Genomic DNA, 27,402 nt, shown 5'->3' on the forward strand with positions numbered 1-27,402 from the left:
TTTATTCTGAGCTCTGCGTTTAAATTGAGATTCTATAATTGACTCGGCGTGCAGGGAGGCTGATAAATAGTCTATGAGCCCTCAAAGTGACCAATCGAGTTGCTCGGGGGAACCGGAGTCTACATTCCTAATCGGGAAAATATACCTCGGAAGCGCGCTACAACGATTTTGAAGTCGAAGCCGGCCCGAAAGAAACCAACCAGTATTTCATATGCCGAGTTCCGAGAAGGGGGATGGCAATAGGCTCGAGGGCAATTAAGGGCAAAGTCGGCATCTCCGGTGCCATTTCTGGCCTTCCGAGCTCGGAACCACCTCGGAGACTTTAAAAATTCGGAACGGGAAGATCCTGTGTCTTGTCGAACTACACGGAAATTTGGTCCCTCTAGGCCCTTACAGGAATAGAGGTTTTTGTCATGGTCTATTTATTGGTTAAATGGCTATATTATTCCCCACCCTTCACTAATTACTATATCTGTGACGTACAATGGGGTAGAAATATATAAGGACTTCGCGACCACAGGTGATGTAGTTGTCCGACTATAGAAGCTGCACCAAGCGTACTTCATCCTGGCCTCCATTCCAAGTCTCCGTTCTTTCTTCAATTTTCTCTTTTTCTTCTGTGATCTTGCGGCAACATCCTCTTGAATTCACAATGCCTCATCCACACAAAACCACACCGAGCACGGATATCTACGGTCCTGGGACTTTCATGGATACGGATTTCACTCCAGTTCCCCAGGATGCTGCTCGGATTTTCGAATACATTGCCAGGAATACTCCTGGGTTTTCTCGAGACAAAGAGCTTTGGGATACTGTCAAGTTTGAAGGTAGCTCATTACCGATAATCCCTGGTCCAATCAAGGCCCCTCCCATTGCAGCTGCCCTACATGCAATGTGTGGAGTTGTAGCCCACGAAATGGTTGAAGATCGTGACGGCACATCCGCGCGTACACAGCAGGTCACTGTCAACACCGATCATGCTGGTATCTGGTTAGGAACGATCTTTGCGGCTGCCGTGGAAGGGAAAGATGTGGCTGGACTGGCCAAGTCGCGTCAACTGTCAACACTTTATCAACAAGATTTCGAACGAGGCTGTATGGCCACACCGATGAAACAACGATCTACCGCTATCTACAAGACAAAGACTCCAGGCGTTTGGTATCAACTTCACGGTTCCCTCGATCCTATCCCGGTCCTCAAATCGATGGGAATCGATCCTGATTACCCTGCTAAGAGTTTGGACGAAGCTTATGACTATATCGGCCGGCATGTAGAGCAATGGACCGCAGACGAGTTGGAAATGCACAACCTCAAGAACGGTTTTTGCGGCAGCATCTGCTTTACCCCCCAAGGGTGGTTAGATACACAGATGGGAAAGAGCCTCGCAGATCACCCACTCGTCAACTACTCTCGACAGTCGCATGCAATTCCGACTCCTCCAGTCCCCTTGCCTAATATATTGGACGATAAACGGCCCTTGGCGGGTATCAAAGTGATTGAGCTAGTTCGCATCATTGCCGGACCTATTATTGGCTCCACTCTCGCCGCTTTCGGTGCCGATGTCATTCGTGTGAACTGTTGCCGTTTGACAGACCTCAACGTATGTCGCGAATTTCTGGCCTACTCTCGCTCGACCTTCTTTATACTAACTGACAATGTGTAGGCTTTACAGCTTACCCTGAACACAGGGAAACGCACTATCGATATTGATCTGACCAAGGACGAAGATAAGTCACGATTGCGGGCACTTATTGAGGGCGCCGATGTTTTTGTTCAAGGCTTCCGCCCCAATTCGATCGCGAAAAAGGGCTTCGGCGTCAACGATCTTCTCGAGATGGCCGGCAACCGTGGTAAGGGGATAGTGTATGTCGAGGAAAACTGTTACGGCCCTGACGGGCTTTACCATGAAAGACCTGGCTGGCAGCAGATTGGGGATGCAGCCTCAGGATCGTCCTACGTGATGGGCCGGTCCTTCGGCTTCAAGGATGGTACTAGCGTTCTTCCACCGCTTCCGATATCCGATATGACTACTGGCCTTGTGGGTGCTTTAGGGGCTCTCATGTCCCTCCGGGATCGGGCTCGACATGGCGGCTCATATCGTGTGATAAGCTCTCTGGTGAAGGCCGATATGATTGCACTGGAGCCTGAGATCGGTCTTTACTCACCAGAGGTTGTTGAGCAGAGCAATCAGTTATTCAAATGGGGTTGCATCAACTCTTCCCATTTTGTGATAGAGATCCTTCTCGTCGTCATGGATGGATGGAAGAGGGTATTTCCCCAATACTTTGAATCGGGAACTGAATCGCTCATGACCAGTTTCCAAAATGGGCCTTGGGGTCATGTGGACACCCTGACGCCTGTGGTCCAGCTGAGTGATTCGAGCATGACACCTCGTTGGTTGACACCTCCGGTTCCCCATTGTTATCATCCTCAAAGCATACAATGGCTATAGCTTGCTGCTCGGAGGGGTCTACCACATGATTCCAATGGTGATAGCGAATTGTGACACTACAGACTGGCGATTGAGTTGGATTTGTTGTGCAAGTTCATTTGCCACTTGGGGATTACATCTGTGCCCTTGGGATCTGGAGCAGGCTCAGGGATAGCAATAGAGTGTTCAGGTCAATTATCAGTTAGCGTATGTAAAATATCATAGAAAAATAGACCATAAATATGCAAAATTAGCAAAGACCTTGAAGCTGCTGGAATTTAGCGTTGTAATGTTACATCGACTTAGTGGTAGCAGCCTTGGAGATATACTTATTTTTTGCATATCTAAATTTGAACATCTTGTGATGCATTCAATATGGCAAGGGAATCCTCGCTATTTTGATTCAATGGGCGTTTACTAGTAAACTGGTAATAACCATCTTCCAGCAGACCTTCTGGGGGAAACCAAAGGCTGATGTTTTGGATTAGTCGAGGCTATGCTTGCATTCCCCATCTTTCAGCTGGGCTGGTTTCGTCATCCAGCTGGGCAAAAAACAAAGGCCAATCATTCCAATCAAAAGCATAATTCTCAAGCCAGGCCAAGTTTTCTAGGTTATTTTGAGACTCTTGTCCTTCCACGATCGCACCTTGAATCACTGTGCTGTCATGGTTGGCTTCATCTTGCGGGCCTTCCCCGGCTGCATAGTCTGTTCCAGAGCCGTGCATGTCAATGTTTTCTTGGATCAATTTGAGAACAGAACTGCACCTGGAAGCCAGTGTAGGATACTTTTCATAATTTTCGAGAATCTCACGAGCTTGTTGCAAAAGGTTCTTCAAACGAGCCAGAGAAAAGTGCGCCGCTATTTCCGGTGACATTTGAGCTGCAAGCAGAATAGTTACTGCCATGTAGGTATCTTATAAACGTTAGCCACATCGGTCTGCCTGATTTTACGGGACTAACTCACATGAGACAGTGTACCAATTGGATGGTAGTATATACGCTTGTGTCTGCTCTGGTAAATTCCTGAAGATAAAGTGTATCATATCTTCAGCAGCTTTGACACACTGGATCTGGCACTGAGATACCATATATCCAATAGTTTGCTCTTCCGAGTACAAATTGACGCCAGCGGCATTGTCTGCCTTTCGACGATGCACCTGTGAAAGGAACGGCCTAAAAAGGAGAAGCCGGACAGAAAGATATCTTTCAACAAAACATTAGTCCGCATTCCACATTCCTCGGGTATTTGGATACGAACCGGGCGCGTAAGACATTTGCTTCGCGTGTGATATACTTTGTCGGCGTCGGATCTTCAAGATCTGATGGCATTCGAAAATAAGAGTGAAGGGCTTTGGTCCAATTGCACAGCTCCGACTCGATTCTAAACAAGCTCGCGAATTTATCGAAGGATAATGGCGGGCTCAACTTCGCATCAGTGAAATTTCGGCTTGGATCGGGGTCGGCTTTGGAATCACTGGAGTTATAGAAGGTTTCTAACACGTCCGCGATGATGTGGTGTAGTCGACAGAATGATATGTAAAAATCCACCTTCGAGGGTAGAGCCATGTTCCCAGGCCCCCTGGTGACCTCCATTGAGTGTTGCGTCAAAGTATCCAATCCTTGTTTTGCAACACATTGGGGAACTTTGAGTGCGCAACCAAATGTCATAGAAGCAATCCTATATAGCGTTAGTCTGTGCGTTGAAAATATCAATTGTTCATATTATACCTGTCCATTATAATGCATCCATTCCAAACCCGACACGCAAAGTCCCGCTCACGTGGGTCATTGATAGATTTGATCGTGGCAGGTAAATGCAGCCCTAGATCCTGTGCGATATGAATCGCTGTGCCAATGCTTCGGAAGGACTTTTGGGGCATTTTATCATGTTGAAGATACACCGCTGTGAGCAAAAGGATTTGAATGATTTCGAAATTGTAAATTTCCATCAGTTCGTAGGACATTAGTCCTTGAGCTCTCTCAAAAAAAGCAATCGAGGATTGATACCGAGAGAGAGGTGTTGGGGCCTGAGAAACAAGACAAGATATTGCGAACATGATATTAAGAATGCAGTGGAAAGCCCTCTTGTTCATAGGGATGTCTCCTTCTTTAGCCCACAGCGTCTCATATGCGGTTTCAATAGACGATCTGTCGAGCCAGGGGTAGACGCTATCCACATAATCCCAGTATACACTCAGTAAGTTGTCAGCCACCTTCCTTGTAGGAAGAACAAACTGCATCTCAGAGGGTTCTCTGCAAGCCTCCTTTTTTGCAACTTCGGTAACCTTTCAAGTGAGTTGGGTGAAAATCGACTTCTTTCTTTCCTTTTATTCTCAAGCCCTCTTTCTGGGTGTGTCGCACTTCCAACTTCATGTAAGATATCCGCCCCACTAGACGCGCCAAAAAGACTGCCGTTAGGCACACCTCCGTTGTACAAGCTAGCGTCATCGTTATCTTCATTTTGAGAATAGTTGTTTGAATATTCTTTCCTGTTTCTTGACTGTTCGGTGTTACAGAAGGCGCTGTCGATCATGGCCTTATCTCGGGCAGTATCTGAACTATATGTGGCTCAATGCGTAAGCTGATCTGTAGATAATGGACCACAATAATTGAGCCACGAGGCAAGGATCACGAGAGTCTTGGCTATTGTATGCTTTGACGGTGAGTCTATTCCAAATACTTACGGGATATTCGATGATGGAGAGACTGGATCAGCTTCGCGATATATACATGCTTGCGAATTCTGTTTCCTTTTTGCGCAAGGCCCGCACACTAACATGACAAATATAAGCATATCGATCGCACCCTGTCGAGTTCGTTTGATTCGCTTACCTGGTCTAGTACCATCGCATTTTGTTTTCTTGGCTTTACAAACATTACATGCGATGCTGATCTTGAGACGTTTCGGTTTAGGTTCTCTCTGATGTTCTTCAAAGGAGTTTTCCACATGAAATGAGAACATCATTCTGTGGCTGCATTGGAACGGGAGACGACTATTGAATTGAGGTCTTTCTCTTTGTTATTGCTCGGGATCCACATGTCCATGATGACATAATGGCATATCCGTCATATTATGTCATCATTTCTCCCTCACGCATTCAAGTGACGAGACGAACACCTTCAACCCAATACTCAAGAGTACTCAAGAGCTTGAGCATCCATTTGGCGATGGAACCTATTTTGTGATATGGAAATAAGTTTTACTGTGGATTCTTAGGCCTCCATAGTAAGACCAAGAGTAGAGGGGCAGAGCTGTATTTGGAAAAGGAGATCTCATAAAGCGGCACTCCGGGAACATCGTGACTGTGGCCTAGATTCCGGTGTGTACATATATGATCACACATCACGTATCACATTATCACATTTCATGCATGCGGGGTAGTTCTTCTGCAACTCAGCTGCACCTCGAGTTCCTGACAATCCCATCCCATCCAATTGGACACGGATACGGAATATCCAGGCTCATCACAATGCCACCGGACCCAAGTCTGGACCATTCAGAGGCTTACCATTTCAATAGTAGACATGTGTCACAGGAAGCTTGCTGCATTCTCCTAGCTCGTGCATTCTTGGCACTTTTTGTGGTGAGCTCTCCTGCTGACCTTGATAAGTGAAAGTAGTTCGCCATAAGATTCTGAAATATTCCCAGCTCAATTACTCTCTGGTGTAGAAACACTATGCCTTCGCCTATTCCTCATCCCCAGGGGCTTCCAATTATTGGAAATGTCTTTGATATGATCCCTGGCAATACCTGGGCTTCTTTAAATAAGCTGGCAGCAGAACATGGTGGTGCTGGTATCTTCAAAATCAAAATCCTCACCAAGCAACTTGTCTTCATTACGAACGCAACTCTCCTCGAGGAAGTCTGTGATGAGAAGAGATTCCGAAAATGTGTCACCGGTCCTATTGTCGAGATTCGCAATCTTGCCCATGACAGTCTCTTCACTGCGTTTGACTATGAGGAAAGCTGGGGCATCGCGCATCGTATCATGTCCCCTTTCGTGTCGCCCGAGGCTGTCAAGGAAATGCATACGGATATACAACTCACGACAGATGACTTAATCTGGAAATGGACTTCAACCGACACCACCGGGCAGCGTGTTGATGTCACTAATGACTTGGACCGACTCAACCACGCCGCCAACATTAAATGCTTCTTCAGTCAGCATGTAGACTGTGTCCTCGGCGAGGAACCTGCTGTCATCAAAGCTATGTCGGATCTAACCTTCGAAGCCGTACGTCGACCCACGCGACCCAAGCTCCTCAATCGGCTGTTGTACCAAAGTACATTCGACAAGGATATCAAGATCTGTCGTGACTATTGCGCTCAGATTATCGCCAAGCGACGTAACAAGCCTATCGAACAAAAGGATTTGCTACACGCCCTTCTTCATGAAACAGACCCGAAGACCGGAGAATCCCTTTCAGACAGCCGGGTCATCGACGAAATAATCAATATTTTCATCGGCAGCGCTACAGCCCCGAATCTCGTCTCCTTCACTCTGTATTATCTCGCCAAAAGCCCAGATGAATTCACCCGTGCCCGTGAGGAGATTGATACCCTCGTCGGTCCCACCGGTCAAATCGAACACTCCCATCTTTCCCAATTACCCTACTGCGAAGCCATCCTCCGCGAATCATTACGTCTCTGCGCCACAGCCCCGGGTTTCAACATCGAGCCTTTGCCCACCGATGGTCCAGTTCTACTAGGTGGAGGAAAATACGAGATTCCAAAGACCCAAACCATGATCGCAATCCTGTCTGCTGTCAACCGCGATCCTGCTGTTTTTGATGATCCCAATGCTTTCAAGCCCAAGCGCATGCTCGGCGACGCCTTTGACCGACTGCCAGTGGGTGTAAAGAAGGGATTTGGAAACGGGAAGCGTGAGTGTTATGGTACGCGGTATGCTTGGGAATGGTCGTTGCATGCACTTGTTCGCATCATTAAGGATGTTGACTTTGAATTGGCGGATAAAGAATATACATTTGATATGGAAGGGAAGAATTTCAATGGCGCTTTTAGTGTCAGGCCATACGGAATGTTTGCAAAGACTAAGAAGAGAGACCCTATCGTTTAGGCAGGATTGGTATGAGATGGATATCATGTCGTGAAATTGTGTTTTTACTATTCCAGGTTGTGTTGATACCAGCTTCTGCTTTTATGCCTAATACCAAATTGACCTGCGACTGAGAATGTACTTTCAGCTCATAAAGCCGACAATGATATTAATTTTGTTTACTGGATATCTATCCTGTGGCTGTCTCATATTCTGAGACATTGGAGGCCAGCTCAACCATGATATAACCAAAACTTCTCACACAGCAGTCCCGTCTGTCGGCTCCTTGTTTTTAGACCATAATCGCTTCACCAAAGCTCTGATGGAGTGTTTCGCTCCACCCATTTCATAGAGCGGTCTGTGTTCCTCATTGACATCATGCAGATAATCGTAATCGACATGCACAAACGCTCGCTCGACATCCGCGAGACCTTCCAATTTGCGCTGCAGCGCTTGGCTTACATCGTGAGACTCCCGAAGCTTGGTCTCAGGGTCCATGACAATATCGACCTCAACATAGAGTTGCTGTCCAGAATGATATGCGCGACACTGTGTAGCGTTAGTCGGAATGCCGATAACCAATCTACTCAATCCACCTTGACAACTTACCGTATCCACCTTCTGAATCCTCTGATCGTGAGTCAGTGTCACATAGATGCACTTATTCACAAATTCACGGGGGGCACATTTGCCCACAATCAACCACATATTCTCAAACGCAGTCGAAGCCCACGAGAACAAAATGAGCAGCGCAATGCAGCACGCGCCCACAGGATCAAGATACCAAACAAATCGATCACCCACAATCGACATAATCAATCCAAACCCATTAACAGCCAGATCATTGCGGTGGTCAATGTAAAAGACATGAGCAGCCGGGTACCGACGCAAGCCATAGCAGTACAAGAACATAACGAACTTGGAGAAGATAGCAACGCCCACACAAACCAGCGGCACAATATCCAGTTGCTCGGACTCAGTCTTGCCCCCGCAAGGGCCTTAGCCGATTCGATGATCAGCTCCACCGCGACGATGGTCATCAACGCACAGAACATGATCACTCCCATTGTTTCGACGCGGCGCCGTCCAACGGGGTACTTGTATGGTTTTGGGCGCGAGGACATGCGCGACGTGACTAGCATGACAATGGACGAGACGAGATCCATGAAGGCGTCTGCGGCTGTGGCGAAGAGGGCTAGAGAGCCTGTTGACACGGCTGCGTAGAGCTGGATCACGAATAGGAAGAAGTTAACTGTGAAGCTGGCGCGCACGGCGAGCTTTACTTTGCCGCCGTTTTGGGCTTCGTCTTCGGCTTTGAGGCGCTCTTCCTCACCGGCAGAGAGGAAACCCTCGATCATTTCATTTTGCTCCTTGTAAAATTCCGTGAGCTTTTCCTTCTCGTCATTGAAAGAGTATGGGACCCAGTTCTTTTTTGGTTCGGAAATAGTTGTTTTATATTGGTTGAGGTTTAGAGGGTCATCGAGGAGTGACATTTTGTGTGGTTGGGTCGAGGTCAGAGTCAAGGTTGGCCAAGGTAGATCAGTGTAGGGCTCTGATGGTAGGGCTCAAGATGAAGATCAGATAAGGGACAAAAAAGTCTTCCTCCGATCTAAGGTTTAGGGGTAAGCTCACGCCAAGACACTCAGTGTCTCGAACAACTTGAACACCTTGGCATCGTGGCAGTGCCAGCGGAGTTTCTCTTGGCTTTATGGAATTGACGAATTATAATACGACGGATGATACCTATTGCATTAGTGAGGGTCTTGGGGGTCTTCGGAGTTTCTCCGGTAGATGGGCTGGAAACTAGGGCCTCCAACCTTGGAATCCCATAAGGATTTCGGTGCTCATCTCGGTGGTTTATATGCGTTCAATTCTACCGACAACACACTTTTTATGTCTATTCTTGAAACAGAAATAACAAATTATCGCTGTGTAGGGCCTGTAGTACCTATTAACCTTTATGTGGGGAAATTGTTAAATTCTGACTTTCATAGCGTTGGGCATATCTCACGGACATATTTCTCCGAATATATATATCCACAATTTTATCACCTATTAAAAAAGCCAATTCACAGAATATCTGGATATGCACGGAGTACTCTGTATGTTCTTGAAGATAAATAAAGATACCTGCCCAATATCTAAAACATAGATCTAATCTCCCAAGGTTCATGTGAGCTTCCAAGCTTTTCAAGTACCGAGGTACCACGGCACCAAGAACCAAGAACTAAACATACTTAACCAAAAGCCCTAAATTCGTAACTTGACCTTGGATTCCAACTCGAGATTTCTTCCTATGGATATTATGACTATTCAACATTCTCAGAGCTTTCTGTGAGAAGAAAATTAATTCGGTGAATTTTAATATTGTATGTGACATCCGGAGCGCTTTGAGAATCTAACAAGATTAAACCTTCATCATCAATGTTCCGACTTCATATCACATGACCACTTTCTGTAGTCATAGGATATCTACATTGTTCCTTTCTTCCTACTTACATACTTCTCTACAATCTACAGTACAATGACACACTATTGTACTTCATGCTTCGTGATCTCATCTACTGACTAGCAACATCATCAACTGTCATATCTACACAGTAAGGTTCATTTTTTTCCCTGAATCTACTTCAACTCTTAAGCAGGGGGAAACCCTAAGCCACCGGGATACCCTAATGAGTGTTCCGATTGGTGCCATAAGGCTGTCCGCGTCAGAACTCAGTAATATCATTCCACGCCGCTATGCCTTCCTGATTCGAGACTCTCCTTGAACAGGCTTTTCAAATATCAAGTGACGTAGGATGAACAGAGGAGGTACACCGAGCTGCCTCAGAAAACCAAGAAAGAAAAGGAAGTGAAATCCCGTTCGTTCCCTAGAAAGTCTTCGGGGGAGCTTTTCCGTACAGCGTTTCCCTAGAGACAAGTCCCTGCATTAAGGGCGAGTCGATCTATCACGAATCCAATAATCAAGGGAATCCATACGGAGGCTATAGCTACGAATCCCAAGCTAAACTTAGGCAACGATCCTCGTGGCCAAAGGTGAGGGGAGGGAGCTATGAGAGCTACGGGCATTCCTCAAGCATCCGAGCTACCCAAGGCCTTGGGAGCTCACCTTCCAATCGCAATCTTTAAACAGGCATGTTGACAAGCGTATCGCATCAGAGCTTTTGGATCTGAACAAACTAAGGAAAATTGTCCGGTGATCGGATCATTTGACTTTTCTCCCTTCATTCCTACTCCTTAGCTACAGCTGTAACCTCGCGCGGAGAGCTCGGGTCCTGGATAAATGTGAGGAATGTTGGGGCGGATTGTCATTCGGAGGTTTTTTCTTACCAATTAATCTTTAGTGTTTAAATAAAAGAGCTTGACAGCTCGGAGTTCAAGGTCTCGGAAAATTAATCCACGAGACTCATTGTCTTTGCAGCATATCGCCCAACATGGCCTCCAAGGTCTTGCAGAACAACACCAACAGCAGATGGATGAAAGATCCAGGGCTGCGGAGACTAAACCTGGGGATCGGGTTTATGTTATCTGCATCGGCTACAGCCGGATATTGTGCTAGTATGATCAATGGCCTTCTGGTGCTTCCCGAATGTATGTATCTATGCATCCCATATCCTATATGGGAACACCAGACTAACAAAAGGAAAACAGTCTCCAAGTTTTTGGATGGTCTTGACACAAATGGAAGAGGTCTTATCATCGCAGCTGTGTCGCTGGGATCCTTTCTCGCGTTCATCCCCGGATCTTACATTGCCGACAATCTGGGGCGGAGGATCTGCGTTCTTATCGGTTCCTCGCTAGTGATCATCGCCTCAATTATCCAAGTCGCCACAAGCAACACTTGGGTCTTTTTCGCTGCCCGTGTTCTAGCTGGAATGGGAGTCGGAGTTTCGCAAACTGCTGCGCCTTTACTCATCACCGAATCGTCACACCCACGCCAGCGACAGGCCTTCACAGGTCTATACAATGCACTTTGGTTCATCGGGTCGATCACATCGGCTGCTATTGGTTTTGCTGGACTCACGATTCTAGGGAGTTGGTCATGGAAACTCCCCTGCTTAACGCAAGTGTTTTATCCAGTCCTTCAGTTGATAGGGCTTTGCTTTGTTCCCGAGAGTCCAAGATGGTTGGTGTCTCGGGGCAGGAAAGAGGAGGGAATGGCTATCCTGGCAAGATACCACGCCAATGGAGACGAAAACGACGAACTTGTTCAAGACGAATTCTACCAGATTTGCAAGAGCATCAACGCGGAATCCGATAAGAGCGCCCGACGCTGGAGCACTTTCTTCGCAACTCGGAGCAACATGCATCGTCTATCCATTTGTGTTATTCTGGGATTCATGCAAGAGTGGTCTGGAAATGGTACGAAAACACACCAAGCCCTCCTTTTGTCCCGACCCAACTTCTAACCCACTTTCTCCTCCCAGGCGTTGTTTCTTATTATCTAGCACCGATTCTAGAATCAGTCGGTATATATAACGCATCTCACCAGGCCGCCATCAATATAAGCATGCAGGTGTGGAACCTAGCATTTGCGGTCTGCGGAGCAATGGCTGCAGACCGATACGGACGACGAAAACTCTGGCTAATCGCAACATTGCTGATGTTCATCTATCTATCTGCCGCAACGACTATGTCCGGTCTCTTCCAAGAGCTTCATGTGCTGGAGGCCGGCATTGCGGTGGTTCCCATGCTTTTCCTCTTTTGCAGCGCTTACGATATGGCATATATGCCTTTGTTTATTGCATACCCAGCTGAAATCCTGCCCTTCCAGCTCCGCGCCAAGGGGCTTGCCATCACACTGACCACTGATTCAATGGCTTGCTTCTTCAATCAGTATATCAACCCGATCGCACTGGGGGCAATCCACTGGAGATACTTCACGGTGTATCTGGGTTGTCTTGTGATTTTCGGGGCGACGATCTACTTCCTCTTCCCGGAGACTAAAGGTCTATCTCTGGAGGAAGTGGCAAGGATCTTTGAGAAAGAGAAGCCTTACCAGGTGGAGACGCCTTCTGATGTTTCGCAAGAGCTGCTCGTCTTCGACAAGGGTAGCGCCTCGTGATTGTGATTGTGTAATTTTTGTTGCTGCTGCGTGTTGTAATTACGACAGTGCTTGGTCCCGAAACAGTTCCTCGCAGGCGAATCCCTAGCGGGCTGGATACTGATGTTATCTAGGTGTCTTTCTTTGCTGTTCGAAGTTAATGTGGAAGAGCAAATCCTATAGATAGATATGTAGAGATTATCCACCATTGTCTTGTGGTGTCAATTTAAATTGGAACCTTCTTAATGGAAGAGATTTAACAGTTGTACTAATTAGCCATCATGGCCATTGTAGTTATGTCAAGCCTCCATGTATGTAGGTAGGTAGTTGTACGATCCACCAATGGATGTATACATATTCATCCACCAATTAGAAGCTCCTGGTTACCACTCACGCTAAGCCATACTTAGACTAGCGCATATTCTTATCCAAAAAGCGCATATCAATCGACTCAGACAGCTCTCAAACACGAACAAATCCAATTGATCCAAGGTCAAACTCCTCTCACCAGACCACACCACTTAAAACACAAACTACCTACCTCAGTTACCTCACCCAGCCCCACAAAAATGACCAAATACGAAACAGCCCTTGAGCGCATCGACGCAGCGCACGCCGACGACCCCCGCGAAGCCCAAACACCCACCGGCCCAGTCCCATACGAACTGCACTACGCCCAAAAAATGACCAGCTACCTCTCAACCGTGAACCCATCCGCACCAGAGCTCCTGCGGCTCGCAATCCGCGCCCAACACCTACGCCGCTGGGAAGTGCCGCGGGACAGCTACCCCGCCACGAAGATCGGGTATCACTCGTGGCGGGCGGGCCTGCAAAAACGACAGGCTGCGCTAGTCGAACAGATCTGTGTTGAGAGCGGGTATTCGGCCGAGGAGGCGGCGAGGGTTGGCGCGCTGGTGCGTAAGGCGGATCTTAAGCAGGGAGATCCTGATACGCAGACTCTGGAGGATGTCGCTTGTCTTGTCTTTTTGGATGATCAGTTTGATAAGTTTGAGGCGGAGCTTGCGGATGAGGAGAAGATGGTGGATATTTTGAGGAAGACTTGGGGCAAGATGTCGGAGCGCGGGAGAGAAGAGGCTTTGAAGATTCAGTTGTCGGATAAGGCAAAGAAGTTGGTTGGGATTGCGTTAAGTGGGTGATTCTTTGTGTTAGGACTATAGGGGTTCTTTTGTTTTATATATCCATATATCTAAGGTAACCAGTACTAATGTCTTTGGATTTGAAGTCATGCGTAACTTGATATCGTCAATGTGAAATGAATTATGTTTCGTTAAATGTGTATTAAAAAAAAGGCTTTTTGCAGCGTTTTCCGAAACGCCCGCTGATAGACTCATACCCGAGTCAACCCAGAATGAAAACCCAGTAGGAGTAGAGAGAAATATAAAAAAAACTCCGACTGCTGCAATGCATGAACGCTCAATGCAACGTGAACATCATCAGTACCATCCCAATCAGGTTGTTAGGTACTGGTACTGCCCATATCGATGAACTGAACCAATCCAATGGCTGCACCAGCAGCAACACCTCCAACACAACACATCTGCACTCCACCCCAGATCGCAGCCAGCACATTTGCCCGGCCAGACCAGCCGCGCACAACACAGGTCTTAACATATCCGAACACAAGCAAGGTAATCGCCATAACACCAATACTCCAGTACAGCGCAATTTTAATCTGCTCGACAATGAAGTACGGAATAAGCGGAATGAACCCGCCAATGAAATATCCCAGTGCGAGCGTGATGGCCGAAGTCCATGCCTGATTACAGTCAGGCTCCATCTCTCGATGGTGGAAAGCAAGCAAGAACTCAAGGAGTCGGTCTTGAGACGCATGCAAGTCACGCGTGATATCCGCAACCGCCGATTCTGAGAGCCCGTATGGAGAGAAGGTCTCGCGCACCATGGCACGAGTCTCTTGCGAGTCCATTTGGATCAATTGTTGTGTTTCACGGACTGTTGTTTGGTATGATTCACTGGTGTTTGTTAATACATATGCTGATTTGGTTGCCATGCGTGGATAACTTACGCTTCACTCTTTGCACCGACGTATCCACCAAGTCCCATGGAGATGGCTCCGGCTGCCAGCTCGGCGAGTCCACCCAGCACAACCACTTTTGTGTTTCCGAGTGCGGAAAGGCCTGCGCTGAGCGCGAAGGGCACTGTCAACCCGTCTGAGAGGCCGAGGATGGCATCTGAAACGATGCGTGGGTTGATTCGTGAGCGGGAGCTGCTGTTGCTGGCGGTTGTTATTGTTGATTCATCCGGGCTGTTGCACCGTCCGAAGGTGTCGTAGGAGCGACTGCTTTGGGACTCGAGGTCTTGATCGGAGCCTCCACGGATGGTATCTTCGTCGTCACTGTGGGAGAGGAGGCGCTTGCCTGGAGTTGAATTGTCGTAAGTATATGCCTCCGTGGGAATGTATTCTCTTTCTTTCACTCACCTGAGTGTAATTTGTCTGCTTCCTTTGTAGGGAAGAGCTTCTGCTTGATGAAGAGGAATGCCATGATGCTGATCCGAAACTGCTACCACAATATGCTTTTGGATATCTCCGAGGTACGATGTATAGCAAAAGGTTCACCACTCAATTACAAGCTGGCGAGAGGAAGGAGATGAGTTGATGAAGGCAAATCTGGAGAATAATTGCACTTTATTTGATCCAGCAGAAGAATCCGGAATGGATGTCTTAGTCTTGGACGGATATCAACAAAGACTATGAAACGAAGTATGAAGAGAAGAAAAAAAAAGTCATCTACAATGATCGGCCGCGTCTCACCCCTTTTAACACCCAGTCCCACGGACTCTCACCGGTCTCAGCAATCCAGGCGCCATAGAAAAAAAAATCCCAGCAAAAGCCCACAGTTAACGCAAACCAAACAGGAAAGAATGGAGGTTTATTCGCCAAGGATGGGTCCAGGGCCAATCACAGGGCTCCTAAATGTCAGCTCGGACAGTCAAATGAAGGTCTAGGAGCTGCAAGGTATGAGATTTGTCCACTTTGATGAGAAGATGGCAACGAATCACTTCAAATCCAATCGATACGATTGGTGAAGCATGTTGTGATGACCTTTATCGGTGATGTGATTGGCTGCGAACGGCAATCCGCATTCTCTGTGGATCCATTGGAGATCTGGAGACCCACTAGGTTATTTAGGGGAATTTTGATTGGTTGATCATGTTATATTACAGCAGGGCTTGGAAAGATCGCGATTCTCTTCCATTTTGATATTCAGTCCGATTGTTAACCCCGTGGATAATATACAGCATTGAACAAGTAGATCATTCTACATGGTTAGCTTTGAGCATTTGGATCTCGGAAAATTCATAGGGTTTACTACCTCCGAGAATTAACCGGAGAAAAGAACGAATATCCCGAGATTCTTAAATCCGATCGGAATTAGATACGCGTTTGGGATAGATAGTGGATGGGACTTTTGTATGTCTGTCACAACTTGGCACTCGTCAGTTAAACATCATTGCACAGTCTTTGTCTGGATTGCTTGGCATTATGTGAGAGGTATGTTGCACCAACTAAAACAAAATTCAAAGACAATACACACAAAGCGTTGGAAACCTGATCCTATAGACACTGCTGGCTTTCCGCTAAAACTTTGGAGACCTATAGAAATGCCTTTGATATATATATATAGCATTTGGATAGTGCTGGAGCTGAAACCTAGTAATTTACAGCATTGTTGCATTTTCCTTCTTACTCACCTGGGCACACATGACATCATGTAAGACATTGGAAAATGATATCTAGGTAGTGCAGTGCTGCTTGAACGGCTGGTTATACTAAAGACGGACGAAGAAGTAGGTAGCTTTGAATTACATACCCAGGGGAGGGGGCTCTGCAATATGTATCATAGGCTCACTTAGAGCAAAGGTTGGATATCTTAAATAGGTACATTTTTGTTCAATTACAATGTCAATCCACTTGACGTAGGGTCAAATGATCGATCATGACTTATCGGCCCTCTGCACGCTCTACTAGCTGATCCTCCAGACCCATTGGCTCCCAGATCTCCTTCGCCTTCTTATTTTGCACCCACACCACATCCCCTTGGATAAAGGCCACGACTCCACCCTTGCCTGTGGCACTAGCCGTAATACGGAACAACGGCTGGCCGTTTTGTGGATGAGCCTCCCGCAAGGGTAACATGATAAGTCCTTGCTCCAAACACCAGCCCTCCAGGATGTCCTTGAACGCAACTTCTTCCACAACTGGTGCCTTAATCCGGGGTTCGGGAGCAGCCGCTGCGGCAGTAGCTGCGGCTGCCGCCACCTTATCTTCTCGGGTAGGAAGCGTCGCCTGTACCGTAGTTGGGCGTGGGAGTTCAGCAGCGGCACGATCGCCCAGCTGTAAGGCGAGGTCCATAGTTTGCAAACCCTTGTTCCATTCTTCATCGATGATGGTAAGTTCATTGACTTCCGCCGGAATCTGAGTGCGCCACCAAGAGAACCAAGCTCCGACCTCCTCGTAGTTAGGATCGTTGGTGAGCCAGATGTAGAGAATCTCGTGCCACTTTGGGAAGAAATCAGAGACTAGCAATAGCCCCATGACATTAGGCTGGAAGAATACCCTCCAGCATAAGACATCCTTGAGCGCTGTGAGATCTTGATCTTGCGGGTTCACGGTAAAGTGTTCGCGAAGGTGGCGCGCAAGACGTGGCAACAGGTGGTTGCGTAGGCATACATCGAATTCGGATCCTAGGGCATCCCGCCAGATCTCAACGCGATCGACCAGACCCTTGCGCAGACTCCATGTATCGAGTACCGAGCGGAACTTTCTCTTTGCGTCAGACATGAGACCAGTGGGCTGTTTCGGGTTTGTGTGTCGTTCATCCAGGTATTGAAGCCAAGTGAAAAGCCACCAGGGGAACTTTCCATCTTGTTCGGAGCCGGCGTTTCGTCGACTGGCTCGAGGTTTCCAGTTTTTGAGCGCCAGGCCCACCTTGGGAATGACCAATTGGTCAAGAACGTTTGCATACACAAATGGCGGTACAATTGCCTTCCAGGCCGCGACCAGCGCGGTTGCCTTGGACGGATCGTAAACGTCCCAATCATTCAGAAGTGCTGAGCGCACTCGTGGGAGCCAGAGGGTATAGATCATCGTTTCGTAAGGTGAGGTGGATGCACGTTTCCGAGGCTCTTCTAACTTGTTCGTGCGAGACAAAAGAGGCTGAAGACGGGTGAGGTTGGATACGAGGAACGTGGGATCTTGGAGAGGCTCCCATTCCTCCATGGCTTGGCGGAATAACGGATGTAGAGCTGCTACTGCGGTCTCTGGGAGTCGGTGCTCATCAACAGCATCACGATATTTGGATTCGATGTCTTCAAGCTTGGTCGTCAACTCGTCAAATTTGGTTGTGATGCTTTCATCGTTTTCAAAGATGTCCAATTCTTCCACTGCGGCGATTAGGCCTGTGAGGTGGTTGATCCGGGATTGATATGCATCCAATTCGTCCACGACCTGAGCCTCTTCGAGTTCGATGTACTGTTTTCTCTCTTTCAATCCCTTCCATTCATCTGCAAATGCTTCCAGGTCATTCCGGGCTCGCTGGGCGATCTTTAATGCTTCTCCTTCCTCTTGGCTGACAAATTGCTGTGTCGACATCAGGCCAGCAGTCGAAGTGAGAACACGCTGCTCTTTTCCGGTGGCATCGACGAGTGATTTGAGAACATTTGGAACTTCCAGACCCTCCATATCATCCTCAATTTCACGCGCTGTGCGGAATTTGGGCTTCGCACGCTGGATCGGTGTACCTGTGGCGCTCCGGCCCTGTGCCTTGCGCTCCTCCTTCTTCTTTCGTCGCCGCTGCCGTTCATCTTCGGAGCTGTCTTCGAGAACCTCCCCCTTCTGTGCAGCTGCTCGTCGCTCTTCTTCGCGAGTCTTTTTCGACTTCTCGCTCACTGCGCCCAAGCCTGCACCCTGGGGTCGCGCCTGTACCTCAATCGGGTTGACGATACCCTGACCAGAAGTTCCAAGGCCTTGGCCTTCCTTGTAGCCCATCTTTGCCATCATGCGCGCAGCAAAACTGTTGGCTCCTCCCCCTCCACCGCCACCTCCCATGGCTTTCCCACCTCGTGACGATCCTCCACCTCGAGGGTTGGCCATGGTGTTGCGGTTATTGCGGGCTCCGCTACCTAGTCCGCCCATAGTTGGAGGCGTCACGGAACGAGAGGCAGCTCTGGCGAAACCCCGAAAGCCGGTGGTCGGGCGCGTGCTTTCTTCATCAGAGCTCATGTCGGCGACCTTGCGCTTCTGGCCTGAAAACGAAGGCGACTCCATCTTTTCAGGGGGTCATTGGCAAGTTGTAGCCAAATCGACTGTCCCCTCAATTTTCAGCAAAAGTGTAGAAGTAAGCGGTAGTGTCCTGGAAGAATGAGTAGCAGTCGAGAGCTCATGAAATTCACGTGGAGACCCGGACCGGGATAACCAATATCCGGACCGACGAAAACAAGATGACGTTAGAGTCGGTTACTTCATAGCTCGGGTGTGTTACTTTTTTTCCTTTGAGTTCATTCATCTCTCGTAATTGACGCCCTCTTTATTCCTTTTCACCGCATATTCATCCTCAATACATACATTCACAATGGCTGCTGCTCTCCTTAACAACTCGGCCCGCGTTTCCCTTCGCTCGGGAGCTTCGGCTACCTCCAAGGCTGGAGCTGCGGGCTTGACCTTTGCCCGCGGCAAGGCCACCCTCCCCGACCTTTCCTGTAAGTTTGGTGTCACAGTACCTTCTGGAGATAGACAAAAGCATTATATATATATTTGGAGTAAAAAGAGTTAAACTGACCTCTAAAACAAGACGACTATGGCGCTCTTGAGCCCTCCATTTCCGGCAAGATCATGGAGATTCACCACAAGAACCACCACAACACCTATGTGACCAGCTACAACAACACCCTTGAGCAGCTGCAGGAGGCCCAGGCTAAGGGCGATATCGCTGCTCAGATCGCTCTCAAGCCCGCTGTCAACTTCCACGGCGGTGGCCACCTCAACCACACTCTCTTCTGGGAGAACCTTGCCCCCAAGAGTGCCGGCGGTGGTGAGCCCCCTTCTGGTGCTCTTGCCAAGGCCATTGACTCCACCTACGGTGGCATCGGCGAGTTCCAGTCCAAGATGAACGCTGCTCTGGCTAGCATTCAGGGCAGTGGCTGGGCTTGGCTCGTGAAGGACAAGCAGACCGGACAGATCGGAATCCGCACTTACGCTGTAAGTCATGATTGGAGATTCCTCGCTTCATCTTGAGACGATCTAGTTACTAACCCCTTACCAGAACCAGGACCCCGTCGTCGGTCAGTTCCAGCCTTTGCTCGGTATTGACGCTTGGGAGCACGCTTACTAGTAAGAATTCCTGTTTTGATGATCCATTACCTATACTAATCGTTTCTCTAGCCTCCAATACCAGAACCGCAAGGTCGAGTACTTCTCCGCCATCTGGGATGTCATCAACTGGAAGGCCGCTGAGAAGCGTTTCGCTTAAATGACTCTACTTGATTTGTAAATGCTGCTCCAATGGATTGTGCTTAATTACCCCTGTATTGTAGCATGTGTTTTTCAATATCATGAACCATTTCTTAATATTAGATCATCGTATTTAGCTATTTCTTGTTCCTCTCGAGTATCGACCAATGTGGTAGACCGGGCCGGGCGGACCGCGTAATGCGTAATGCGGAAGATCACCGCAAGCATCCGAAACACAAGACCCTGATATTCTCCATCTGGGCCTCGAACACTTGGATTCATTGGCAACTCCATGATGTCGGCAGAAAGTCCTGGCCAGAAGAATGGCTTCAAGTCATTCCTCTCCAATGCGTTGCGTCCTAAGAAATCCCGCCAAACCCTCCGCAAAGGGAGCAGATCGACCACAGACCTGCGGCTGGCCGCGCGCTCCAGTGTCGAAGAAGCCCCTCCAATGCCAGAGCTAGCTCCATTGCATGCCCATAGACTCAAATACAGGGAATTGCACGCGCAAGTGGACTCCCAACTGGGTGAGCGAAGAGACTACACGGAAATCATCCATACGCTAGGCACACTCGACGTCAACGATCCCAGCGCTGCAGGCTACGAGTCCAATGAACATCGACCCCAAGGCGAGGGCGACATAGCAAGTCTCTCACCAAAGCTATGGGCGCAAATAGCAGGATACCTGAATCCCGCCGAAGCAGCAAGCCTAGCAATCTCCACCATCACATTATACCGAAGACTAGGCCCAAGATACCTCATGGTTCTAGACCACCCAGACAACCGCACCCACAAAATCAACTTTCTCTCCGGCCTCGACATCTCCCTCCCACACCACCTCCTCTGCTTCCCCTGCGCCCAATACCACCGACGCACACAAGAAGGAAATGAACGCATCCGTCCAAGCCACGTCCTAAACCCGCTCTTCAACTGCCGAAACTCAACGAACGCTCTAAAACCCCCACCCCGCCACCGCATAACTCATGGCCGCAATCTCCCTTTCACATTCGTGCAACTAGTGATGCGCGCCCACCGCTTCGGTCCCAGCTACGGGCTGGCGCCAGACGCCCTCGGCCGACGCTGGCAGCGCGATAACTGGTCGCACACATCGCGCTTCCACGTCCACGAAGGACGGCTCCTAATGCGCGTCACCAGTCAAACCTTCGCAGCGCCTGCTCTCACGCCGTCTGCGCAGCGTATGCTGCTTTACTCACGTGACGACTACTGTCCGTACTTTAGCGCATGCGCGCACTGGCGGGACGGCGAGTTGATGCCGGCCTGCAAGTGTGCGCTGGAGCATATCCCGCGGCCGCGGAGTAGTGGCGGGCTGCAGGGACTCGAGCATCGGGTGAAAGACCGCATTGCGGGACAGGTGTTTGATCCGAATGCGCTGACGACACTGTGTGGGTTTTGCCGGCCGATGCGGAGGTGCCCTGAATGTCCTACTGAGTATTTGATTGAGGTTAAGCTGAGTGAAGATCTGGTGGATCAACGGTTCAAGCAATCTATTGTTGTTACGCGGTGGAGTGATCTTGGAGATGGGACTACGCCTGGTGGGATTGAGTGGGGGGCTATTAATGGAAAGAGGGATGATTATGATTCTTTTGCGCACTATGCTAAACGTGGGATTGCGAGTATCTTCGAGGCGGCTTTCACAGCGGATACGCTTCCTGGTCAACGGGTTGTTTCGCTGAATCCGAAGAAGAAGACTCTTGGGGAGGAGGGGAATCGGTGGTACTAGGACATGAAGAAGGTTTTTCATTCTTGTTTTTTGGTGCCTTTGACCGCATATCATGTCTTTTGGGGCGTTTGGGGGAATTGAAAAAGCCTGGAGTTGGGAACAAAATGGGCCGGAAGATTTGGAACTTGGAGTCGTCTAAATTTGATATTGATATTGATATTTTGCATTCATATGGTGCATTGCAACCTCTGATTTTGTCTTTTCTAGTATCTCAAGAGCATCTCAAGAACTAACGTGTCCTAGGGGTTAATATCAAAAACAAGTTCAGACAAGTTCATAGCTAACCGGAAGGCGTGTGCTTCATTGAGACTATTGTTTCCATATTAGGTGATATTGAATGACACCCGTGGACATTGAATAACACGACGCGTCGATTGACACCTGCTGCCTACCTTGTCGAAAGTGCGATATATTCTCTTTCCCTCCGCCACTTTTCTCTCTTCTTTCTCTACTACCACCTCACTCACAAGTTACTCAAGTCGCACCAGCGATATCCGCCACGATGCCTTCTTTCCAAGGTTTCCGCAATGACAACCCAAGCATGAACCCAAACATCAATTCGAACATCGACCCTAGCCTTCGCAATGCTAGCTTCAACCCAAACATCGACCCAAACATCGACCCAAACATCGACCCAAACATGGACACTAGCCCCAACCGTAGCTTCGATGCTAGCTTCGATGCTGGCTACAATGCTGGCTACGATGCTGGCTACGATGCTGGCTACAATGCTGGCTACAATGCTGGCTACAATGCTGGCTACAAGGCTGGCTCCAATGTTGGCACTAACCCTGACCCCAACCCCGACCCCAACCCTGGACCAGGTTCTAGCACTGGTGCCAATCCTACCACTACTAGCACCGCCACTAACTCCACGTCTCAGGGCAGCGACTGGAGACCAAATGGCGAGTCCCAGCCAGATTCCTTCGCGTGAGTTCCGCCTTGTTCTCCATTGATCCCAACTAACTAACAAACCATCAGAGAAGAGACCAAACTCCTGTGCAACTGCCCAAACCACCTCCAGCGGTTGTGGCCTACCGAGCATGCCGAGCTGGTTCGTATCCCAAATGAATAAATAATCCTTCCCAATTCACCATTGACACTAACATTAACATCATTTCTAGATGATCGCCCCCTGCGCCTACAGATGCCCCTTCTGCGACGACTTCAACAGAGTCGGAAGGGAGAGACTGATGGCTTCGAACCTCCGCCGCCACATCGTCAAGACGCACATTGTATGATATGATCCTAACATTCCTCTCATTGATGATTCATTGCTAATGTCTACTAGGAAGGGGACCCCGACCAATTCGGCACCCTTAGCGTGGCGCGCGGAGGATCGAAACCAAGAGGTCAGTGAGCGGCCTGAGAGGGAATAAAGGGTCACTTGTCAAGTGACCTATATTAGCAACGAGAAGAGAGAGTGGCGGCGCATGCCGTGAGAGTCGGAGTCTTGGGGTCGGTGAGGGCCCCTTGACAGAACATGGGGGGAGGAGGAGGATGGGGGACAGGTTTGTGCCCCCATTACGTTTGTACCAGCTAGGTAGTTGGTCTCTGATAACACAATGCCTAGGTGCATACATTGACATGACTTCACATCGTAATCACTTCTAGTACAATCCTTACTTTCATCAGATAGTACGTATGTAACATATTGGACGATGTAATATCTTTCAGATTAATCTTAACCCTGCCAGCAGGGTCGACATCAAATTTGACAAAATTGCAGAAGCACAGAGTCATCATTCGCATACATTAAGAAATGAAACATAACAGATGAAAAGAAAAGAATTCATGATACGCCAATCAGTTCAAAGTGTCTCGGGGAAGTGAACAGTAAGAGCAAAAAAAAAAAAAACAATGTAGCCACGCTACTGTGTATACAGGGCTGGGTATCATATAGTACAAAATGGAGAAGAAGTAAGAAAATAAAGAACAGATAGTGAGGCGGTACTGACAGCTTCTAGAGAAGCTCAGCCCCGGCGAGCACGACGACCCATATACCGAGGTCGTCTCGCATATTCATCGGCATTGGTAGCCATCTCAGAGTGGGGTCTCACATGGGCCTCCATGGAGTCCGGCGTCTCAGCACGGGGGATCCCAAGCCCATGGGTAGTTTCGTAGGCTAGACGCGAGGGAGCGCGATTCTCTTTCTGTGTAGAGTCACCAGACTTCTCTGTCCCGGGGACAGTCACAGAGTCAGAGCGTTTACTCTTCATCCAGCCGAAAATACCCAGTGAGCTGCGTCGCTTGTGTTCTACCTCGATTCCATGGGATGTGGAGGGGCGTCCTGAGACTGTGGCGGAGCCAGGTTGGTCGGCAAGTGTTGACATTGTCAAGGATTGAGCAAATCCTCGCGGTCTGAAGGCCGAGAGTGACTCTTCATTGTGGATTGGGGGGTTGGAGGGGTAGAGATCGGTTGGGGCGGTGATTACTTGGGACATGGGTCTTCGGGAGGCGCCGCCCATTGTTCTGGTTTTGGGGATTACCGGAGATGGGGCGCCATCCTCATCGTCGTCTTCGAAGTCATTTGGAACTGGGGAGCCTTGTAGTCGACGGGTGTTGTTGTTTGAGCGATTGAAGAATGGGGGTATAAAGCTGAGGCGTCGACGGGGCTCGGGGCTGGCTCCAGGTTTGACTTGTGACTGGGCCATGTCGAGGGGTTGTTCCAGGATGTCCAGAGTGGTCATGTCAAGAGTTGGGATACCAGGAAGCTCAGGCTCGCTGGGATCCGAAGCGATGCTACTGTTGTCGTGGAATGTAGCGGGACTGCCGACAGTGCGTGGTGATAGCTCTGTCTGTTGCATCTCGTGGCGGGTGTCACGCAGCCTAGGCTTGCGAGACCGTGGACCCTGCTTTGCAGCTGCAACCCAATCTTGAGGTGTAAGTGGTGAAGAGTCGCGGTCATCGGTATGCGGCTCCGGGGTCATAGCCTTGATTGGGCTTCGGGCGCGTTTAATTGTTGGGGTTGATGCTGCGTTGGCATGAGCGTGGTACTGATCTCCAAAGGTCTCAATGGCAGGGTTGTTAGGGCTTCCGGGCCCAAGAAGCGCGCTGGCTTTAGAGGAAACAGTATTGAAGGAGGGCAAGATAGTGCGCGACTCTTCGGCTGTGACTCCTAGGCGGGGAGTATCACTGCAGTTCGTTTGCATGCTATCGTCAACCTCGCTGCCATTGAAGCTGTAGTGACTCGCCAGCTCTTCCGCAGAGCGTGGACGATTGACTCGTCTGCCAGGGAAGAACAAATCCTGCTCGGTTTGTGGACTCTTTCGGGCCCTAATGCTCCCGTTCGAACCATTTGACCCATTCGATCGGTTTGCACCGGTAGCACCTGCCGTACTCATAGTGTCAGGAGTGGGAGGAAGCCTGACACCCCCGAAAAGAGATGCATCCAGTCGTCCGCGTCCACGCGGCTTGGGAGCATACAAGTCCGTTGTAAAATTGGGGATGCTAGCCTTGGTAGCATCAGACGATGCTCGGTTCCTGCGTCGTGTGATTATAGTCTGGTTTACATCTTCGCGAGACTGGATCCACCGATCGATCTGGTCTTCTTTGCTTTCTTCCCGCCTGTTGGGAGGAACATAGCTATCCAGGCTGCCAGCAGCAGACAGCGATCTCCGAACAGGGATCTCGAGCTGATCAAATTCTTGCCACCTCGTAGGTGTGTCAAACGGGTTCAGCTCGCTGCATTCACTCAGGACGCTCAGTCTAGGTGATTCAGGCTCCATAACCTCGGTGGTCGTGTGGAAACTCTCTGATTTCGAAAGCTCAGTCCTTGCAGAGCGCGATTGGGTTTCTTCTTCAGGAGCATAAAGACTTCGCAAAGTGGCAGTACTTCTGTTATCCGCGCGTAGGAAGGAGGGTGCTTTCGAGAGTTTGCGTAGCTCAGATGAGGTCTGGCGCTGAGCTACGCCCAAGATACTCGAATTTCGCTTGGAAGAGGTTCTCTCCGGAATATCGACCATAGCGCGGGATTTTGGCGCAAAGGCCTCAGAGCCATCGGCGGTCATAGGGCGTGACATAGACAGCCTGGAGCCCCGGCCACCATTTTCGAGCATGTCGATTTTCGATTCCAACTGGCAGATGAGCTCGACAGCTTCGGTAACAGCCATGTCTCTCTTGTCAAGGTCGATGCGGAGTTGCTCGTTGGATTCACGGAGGGTCTGGTTGTCTTTCTCGGCGGTCCGAAGCTCTTCCACTTCTGCTACCAATTCATCCATGTGCGCCAATTGTTCTTCCATCTCCGCCATACGTTCCAGCTTCTTCTCATATACAGCCATCTGTTGTGTGCGGTGGAAGACCTCGAGCTTCAAATCAAAATTGAGCCTGTTCATTTTCGAGACATACTTTGAACGAGTCAGCTAGTGCACATAGGGTTCTTGTACTCCTTAACTCACTTGGTCCATTTCCCGCATACCCATCTCTTTCGGTTTTCTCTGGCCAGCAGAGAAGACGTCATTCGCTTTGCGTGCTTTTTCGGACGCCGTATCTTCCTGGGTTCTAGTGGTCTCGGGAGTTTGAGGCGCATTTTCTTTGTAATCCTCTGACATGGTTCCTCGGGAGCTTCGGTGTGCGCGTTCTTCTTTCAGTAAATCCTGCAAGAGGGCTGAGGCGGGGTTTACTAGCGTAGGGGTGCCAGGTTCGGAAGTTTCTGAGGCACAGATAATCAGTGACTTGCGCTCTAGAGCCATGGAACGTTGCTGGTAATTGGAAGACATACCAGACGAGCGGATTGGTGTCCTTGTGCCCTGGTGAATGGGTGACTGGTCTCTCAACCACGAGACCTCCGCGTTCATTCGAGGTGGAGTAAACATATTGGCTCGGCCCTTGACGCGGGAAAGTGATGGGTGCTGAGGACGCTCTGGCAAGTCTTGAGGCAGAAGCAATGTTAGCTTTAATTAATTAACCATGAGTTTTGGAACTCAATTCAGGTGCAGGTTCCAAAATTCACGTACTGGATGGGTGGCCTTTAGAGGAAACGCTGCGTTTAGGAGCAGTCCGGGGATGATATACGGAGTGCGAAGGAGCAGGCTGACCAGCGGCCGAACTCCTTCTTTGAGTTTTCTCATCCATAATGGCAGCCGGCATAATGTTTACCGAATGCGCATAATTGACGTGCCGCAAGAAGCCCCCGGTTTCCCTGTTTGGACGTAGCACTGCAATATTCTAGACAATCAGTGGACACCACGGTAACAATTTCCTGCACAATCCACCAGCCGCATCGGAGGATTAACGGATGGATCCAGGTAGATGGACGTCAATTGGATAGGTGGTTGAATGGCGGTGGATAAGACGCGGGCCCGATGCGAGGGATGCAGATGTGTTGCAGGTGGGGAGCAATCAGAGGCCGGTTCGGTCGAACCTGTGGAGTGCAAGGTAGGTTTGGTAGAGTCAATAGACCCGAATCAAGGCGTAGAGGGGTCTCCCAGTTCCAAACCCAAGAGTCAAGGGAGGAAAAGGCGGGACTAGAAGTCAAACGAAGCGAGGGTGATGTCGCAAACGAATTGTGATGAGTCGATCACCAAAAAGTAAGAAAAAAAGGGTTGCAGTCCCAGGCCCCACTTATGTAGTTATTTGTTTTGGTGAAGTAGGGACAGTTGTCATGAAAAGTAAGGAATGGAAGAATCGAAGAATGGA

At 49.1% G+C, this 27,402-nt stretch overlaps 12 protein-coding genes across 12 annotated transcripts; 7 read left to right on the forward strand and 5 right to left on the reverse strand.

The window, feature by feature from the left end:
* Positions 1–652: 652 nt before the first annotated feature.
* Positions 653–2,452, forward strand: N7487_011158 (uncharacterized protein; the record flags this gene model as incomplete). The annotated part of the gene is made up of 2 exons (XM_056878888.1): positions 653–1,600; positions 1,664–2,452. The coding sequence occupies 2 exons, from the start codon at positions 653–655 to the stop codon at positions 2,450–2,452; spliced, it is 1,737 nt and encodes a 578-aa protein (XP_056724207.1).
* Positions 2,453–2,925: 473 nt separating this feature from the next.
* Positions 2,926–4,395, reverse strand: N7487_011159 (fungal specific transcription factor domain-containing protein; the record flags this gene model as incomplete). The annotated part of the gene is made up of 4 exons (XM_056878889.1): positions 2,926–3,344; positions 3,396–3,634; positions 3,690–4,109; positions 4,160–4,395. 4 exons carry the CDS (start codon positions 4,393–4,395, stop codon positions 2,926–2,928), a joined length of 1,314 nt encoding a protein of 437 aa, XP_056724208.1.
* A 1,713-nt stretch (positions 4,396–6,108) lies between these two features.
* Positions 6,109–7,509, forward strand: N7487_011160 (putative cytochrome P450; the record flags this gene model as incomplete). Its single annotated transcript, XM_056878890.1, has 1 exon — positions 6,109–7,509. One exon carries the CDS (start codon positions 6,109–6,111, stop codon positions 7,507–7,509), a length of 1,401 nt encoding a protein of 466 aa, XP_056724209.1.
* Positions 7,510–7,746: 237 nt separating this feature from the next.
* On the reverse strand, positions 7,747–8,981 carry N7487_011161 (cation diffusion facilitator family transporter; the record flags this gene model as incomplete). Its single annotated transcript, XM_056878891.1, has 3 exons — positions 7,747–8,037; positions 8,098–8,486; positions 8,537–8,981. 3 exons carry the CDS (start codon positions 8,979–8,981, stop codon positions 7,747–7,749), a joined length of 1,125 nt encoding a protein of 374 aa, XP_056724210.1.
* Positions 8,982–10,898: 1,917 nt separating this feature from the next.
* Positions 10,899–12,556, forward strand: N7487_011162 (uncharacterized protein; the record flags this gene model as incomplete). The annotated part of the gene is made up of 3 exons (XM_056878892.1): positions 10,899–11,082; positions 11,143–11,853; positions 11,919–12,556. Coding segments are annotated over 3 exons (1,533 nt in total), but the record flags the coding sequence as incomplete, so codon positions are not given.
* Positions 12,557–13,104: 548 nt separating this feature from the next.
* Positions 13,105–13,692, forward strand: N7487_011163 (DUF4202 domain-containing protein; the record flags this gene model as incomplete). The annotated part of the gene is made up of 1 exon (XM_056878893.1): positions 13,105–13,692. The coding sequence occupies one exon, from the start codon at positions 13,105–13,107 to the stop codon at positions 13,690–13,692; it is 588 nt and encodes a 195-aa protein (XP_056724212.1).
* Positions 13,693–14,012: 320 nt separating this feature from the next.
* Positions 14,013–15,057, reverse strand: N7487_011164 (VIT1/CCC1 transporter family protein; the record flags this gene model as incomplete). The annotated part of the gene is made up of 3 exons (XM_056878894.1): positions 14,013–14,526; positions 14,580–14,931; positions 14,994–15,057. 3 exons carry the CDS (start codon positions 15,055–15,057, stop codon positions 14,013–14,015), a joined length of 930 nt encoding a protein of 309 aa, XP_056724213.1.
* Positions 15,058–16,517: 1,460 nt separating this feature from the next.
* On the reverse strand, positions 16,518–18,842 carry N7487_011165 (putative G-patch domain protein (TFIP11); the record flags this gene model as incomplete). The annotated part of the gene is made up of 1 exon (XM_056878895.1): positions 16,518–18,842. One exon carries the CDS (start codon positions 18,840–18,842, stop codon positions 16,518–16,520), a length of 2,325 nt encoding a protein of 774 aa, XP_056724214.1.
* A 304-nt stretch (positions 18,843–19,146) lies between these two features.
* On the forward strand, positions 19,147–20,043 carry sod2 (superoxide dismutase sodB; the record flags this gene model as incomplete). Its single annotated transcript, XM_056878896.1, has 4 exons — positions 19,147–19,273; positions 19,366–19,772; positions 19,837–19,904; positions 19,956–20,043. 4 exons carry the CDS (start codon positions 19,147–19,149, stop codon positions 20,041–20,043), a joined length of 690 nt encoding a protein of 229 aa, XP_056724215.1.
* A 273-nt stretch (positions 20,044–20,316) lies between these two features.
* N7487_011167 (uncharacterized protein) lies at positions 20,317–21,765 on the forward strand (the record flags this gene model as incomplete). The annotated part of the gene is made up of 1 exon (XM_056878897.1): positions 20,317–21,765. The coding sequence occupies one exon, from the start codon at positions 20,317–20,319 to the stop codon at positions 21,763–21,765; it is 1,449 nt and encodes a 482-aa protein (XP_056724216.1).
* A 502-nt stretch (positions 21,766–22,267) lies between these two features.
* N7487_011168 (uncharacterized protein) lies at positions 22,268–23,125 on the forward strand (the record flags this gene model as incomplete). The annotated part of the gene is made up of 4 exons (XM_056878898.1): positions 22,268–22,695; positions 22,747–22,819; positions 22,890–23,000; positions 23,057–23,125. The coding sequence occupies 4 exons, from the start codon at positions 22,268–22,270 to the stop codon at positions 23,123–23,125; spliced, it is 681 nt and encodes a 226-aa protein (XP_056724217.1).
* A 613-nt stretch (positions 23,126–23,738) lies between these two features.
* Positions 23,739–26,853, reverse strand: N7487_011169 (uncharacterized protein; the record flags this gene model as incomplete). Its single annotated transcript, XM_056878899.1, has 3 exons — positions 23,739–26,111; positions 26,163–26,635; positions 26,721–26,853. The coding sequence occupies 3 exons, from the start codon at positions 26,851–26,853 to the stop codon at positions 23,739–23,741; spliced, it is 2,979 nt and encodes a 992-aa protein (XP_056724218.1).
* Positions 26,854–27,402: the final 549 nt, after the last annotated feature.

This window comes from Penicillium crustosum (assembly GCF_028827405.1).
Source record: "Penicillium crustosum strain IBT 35664 chromosome Unknown utg000005l_segment0_segment0, whole genome shotgun sequence".
In the NCBI taxonomy this organism is placed as follows: Eukaryota; Fungi; Ascomycota; class Eurotiomycetes; order Eurotiales; family Aspergillaceae; genus Penicillium; species Penicillium crustosum.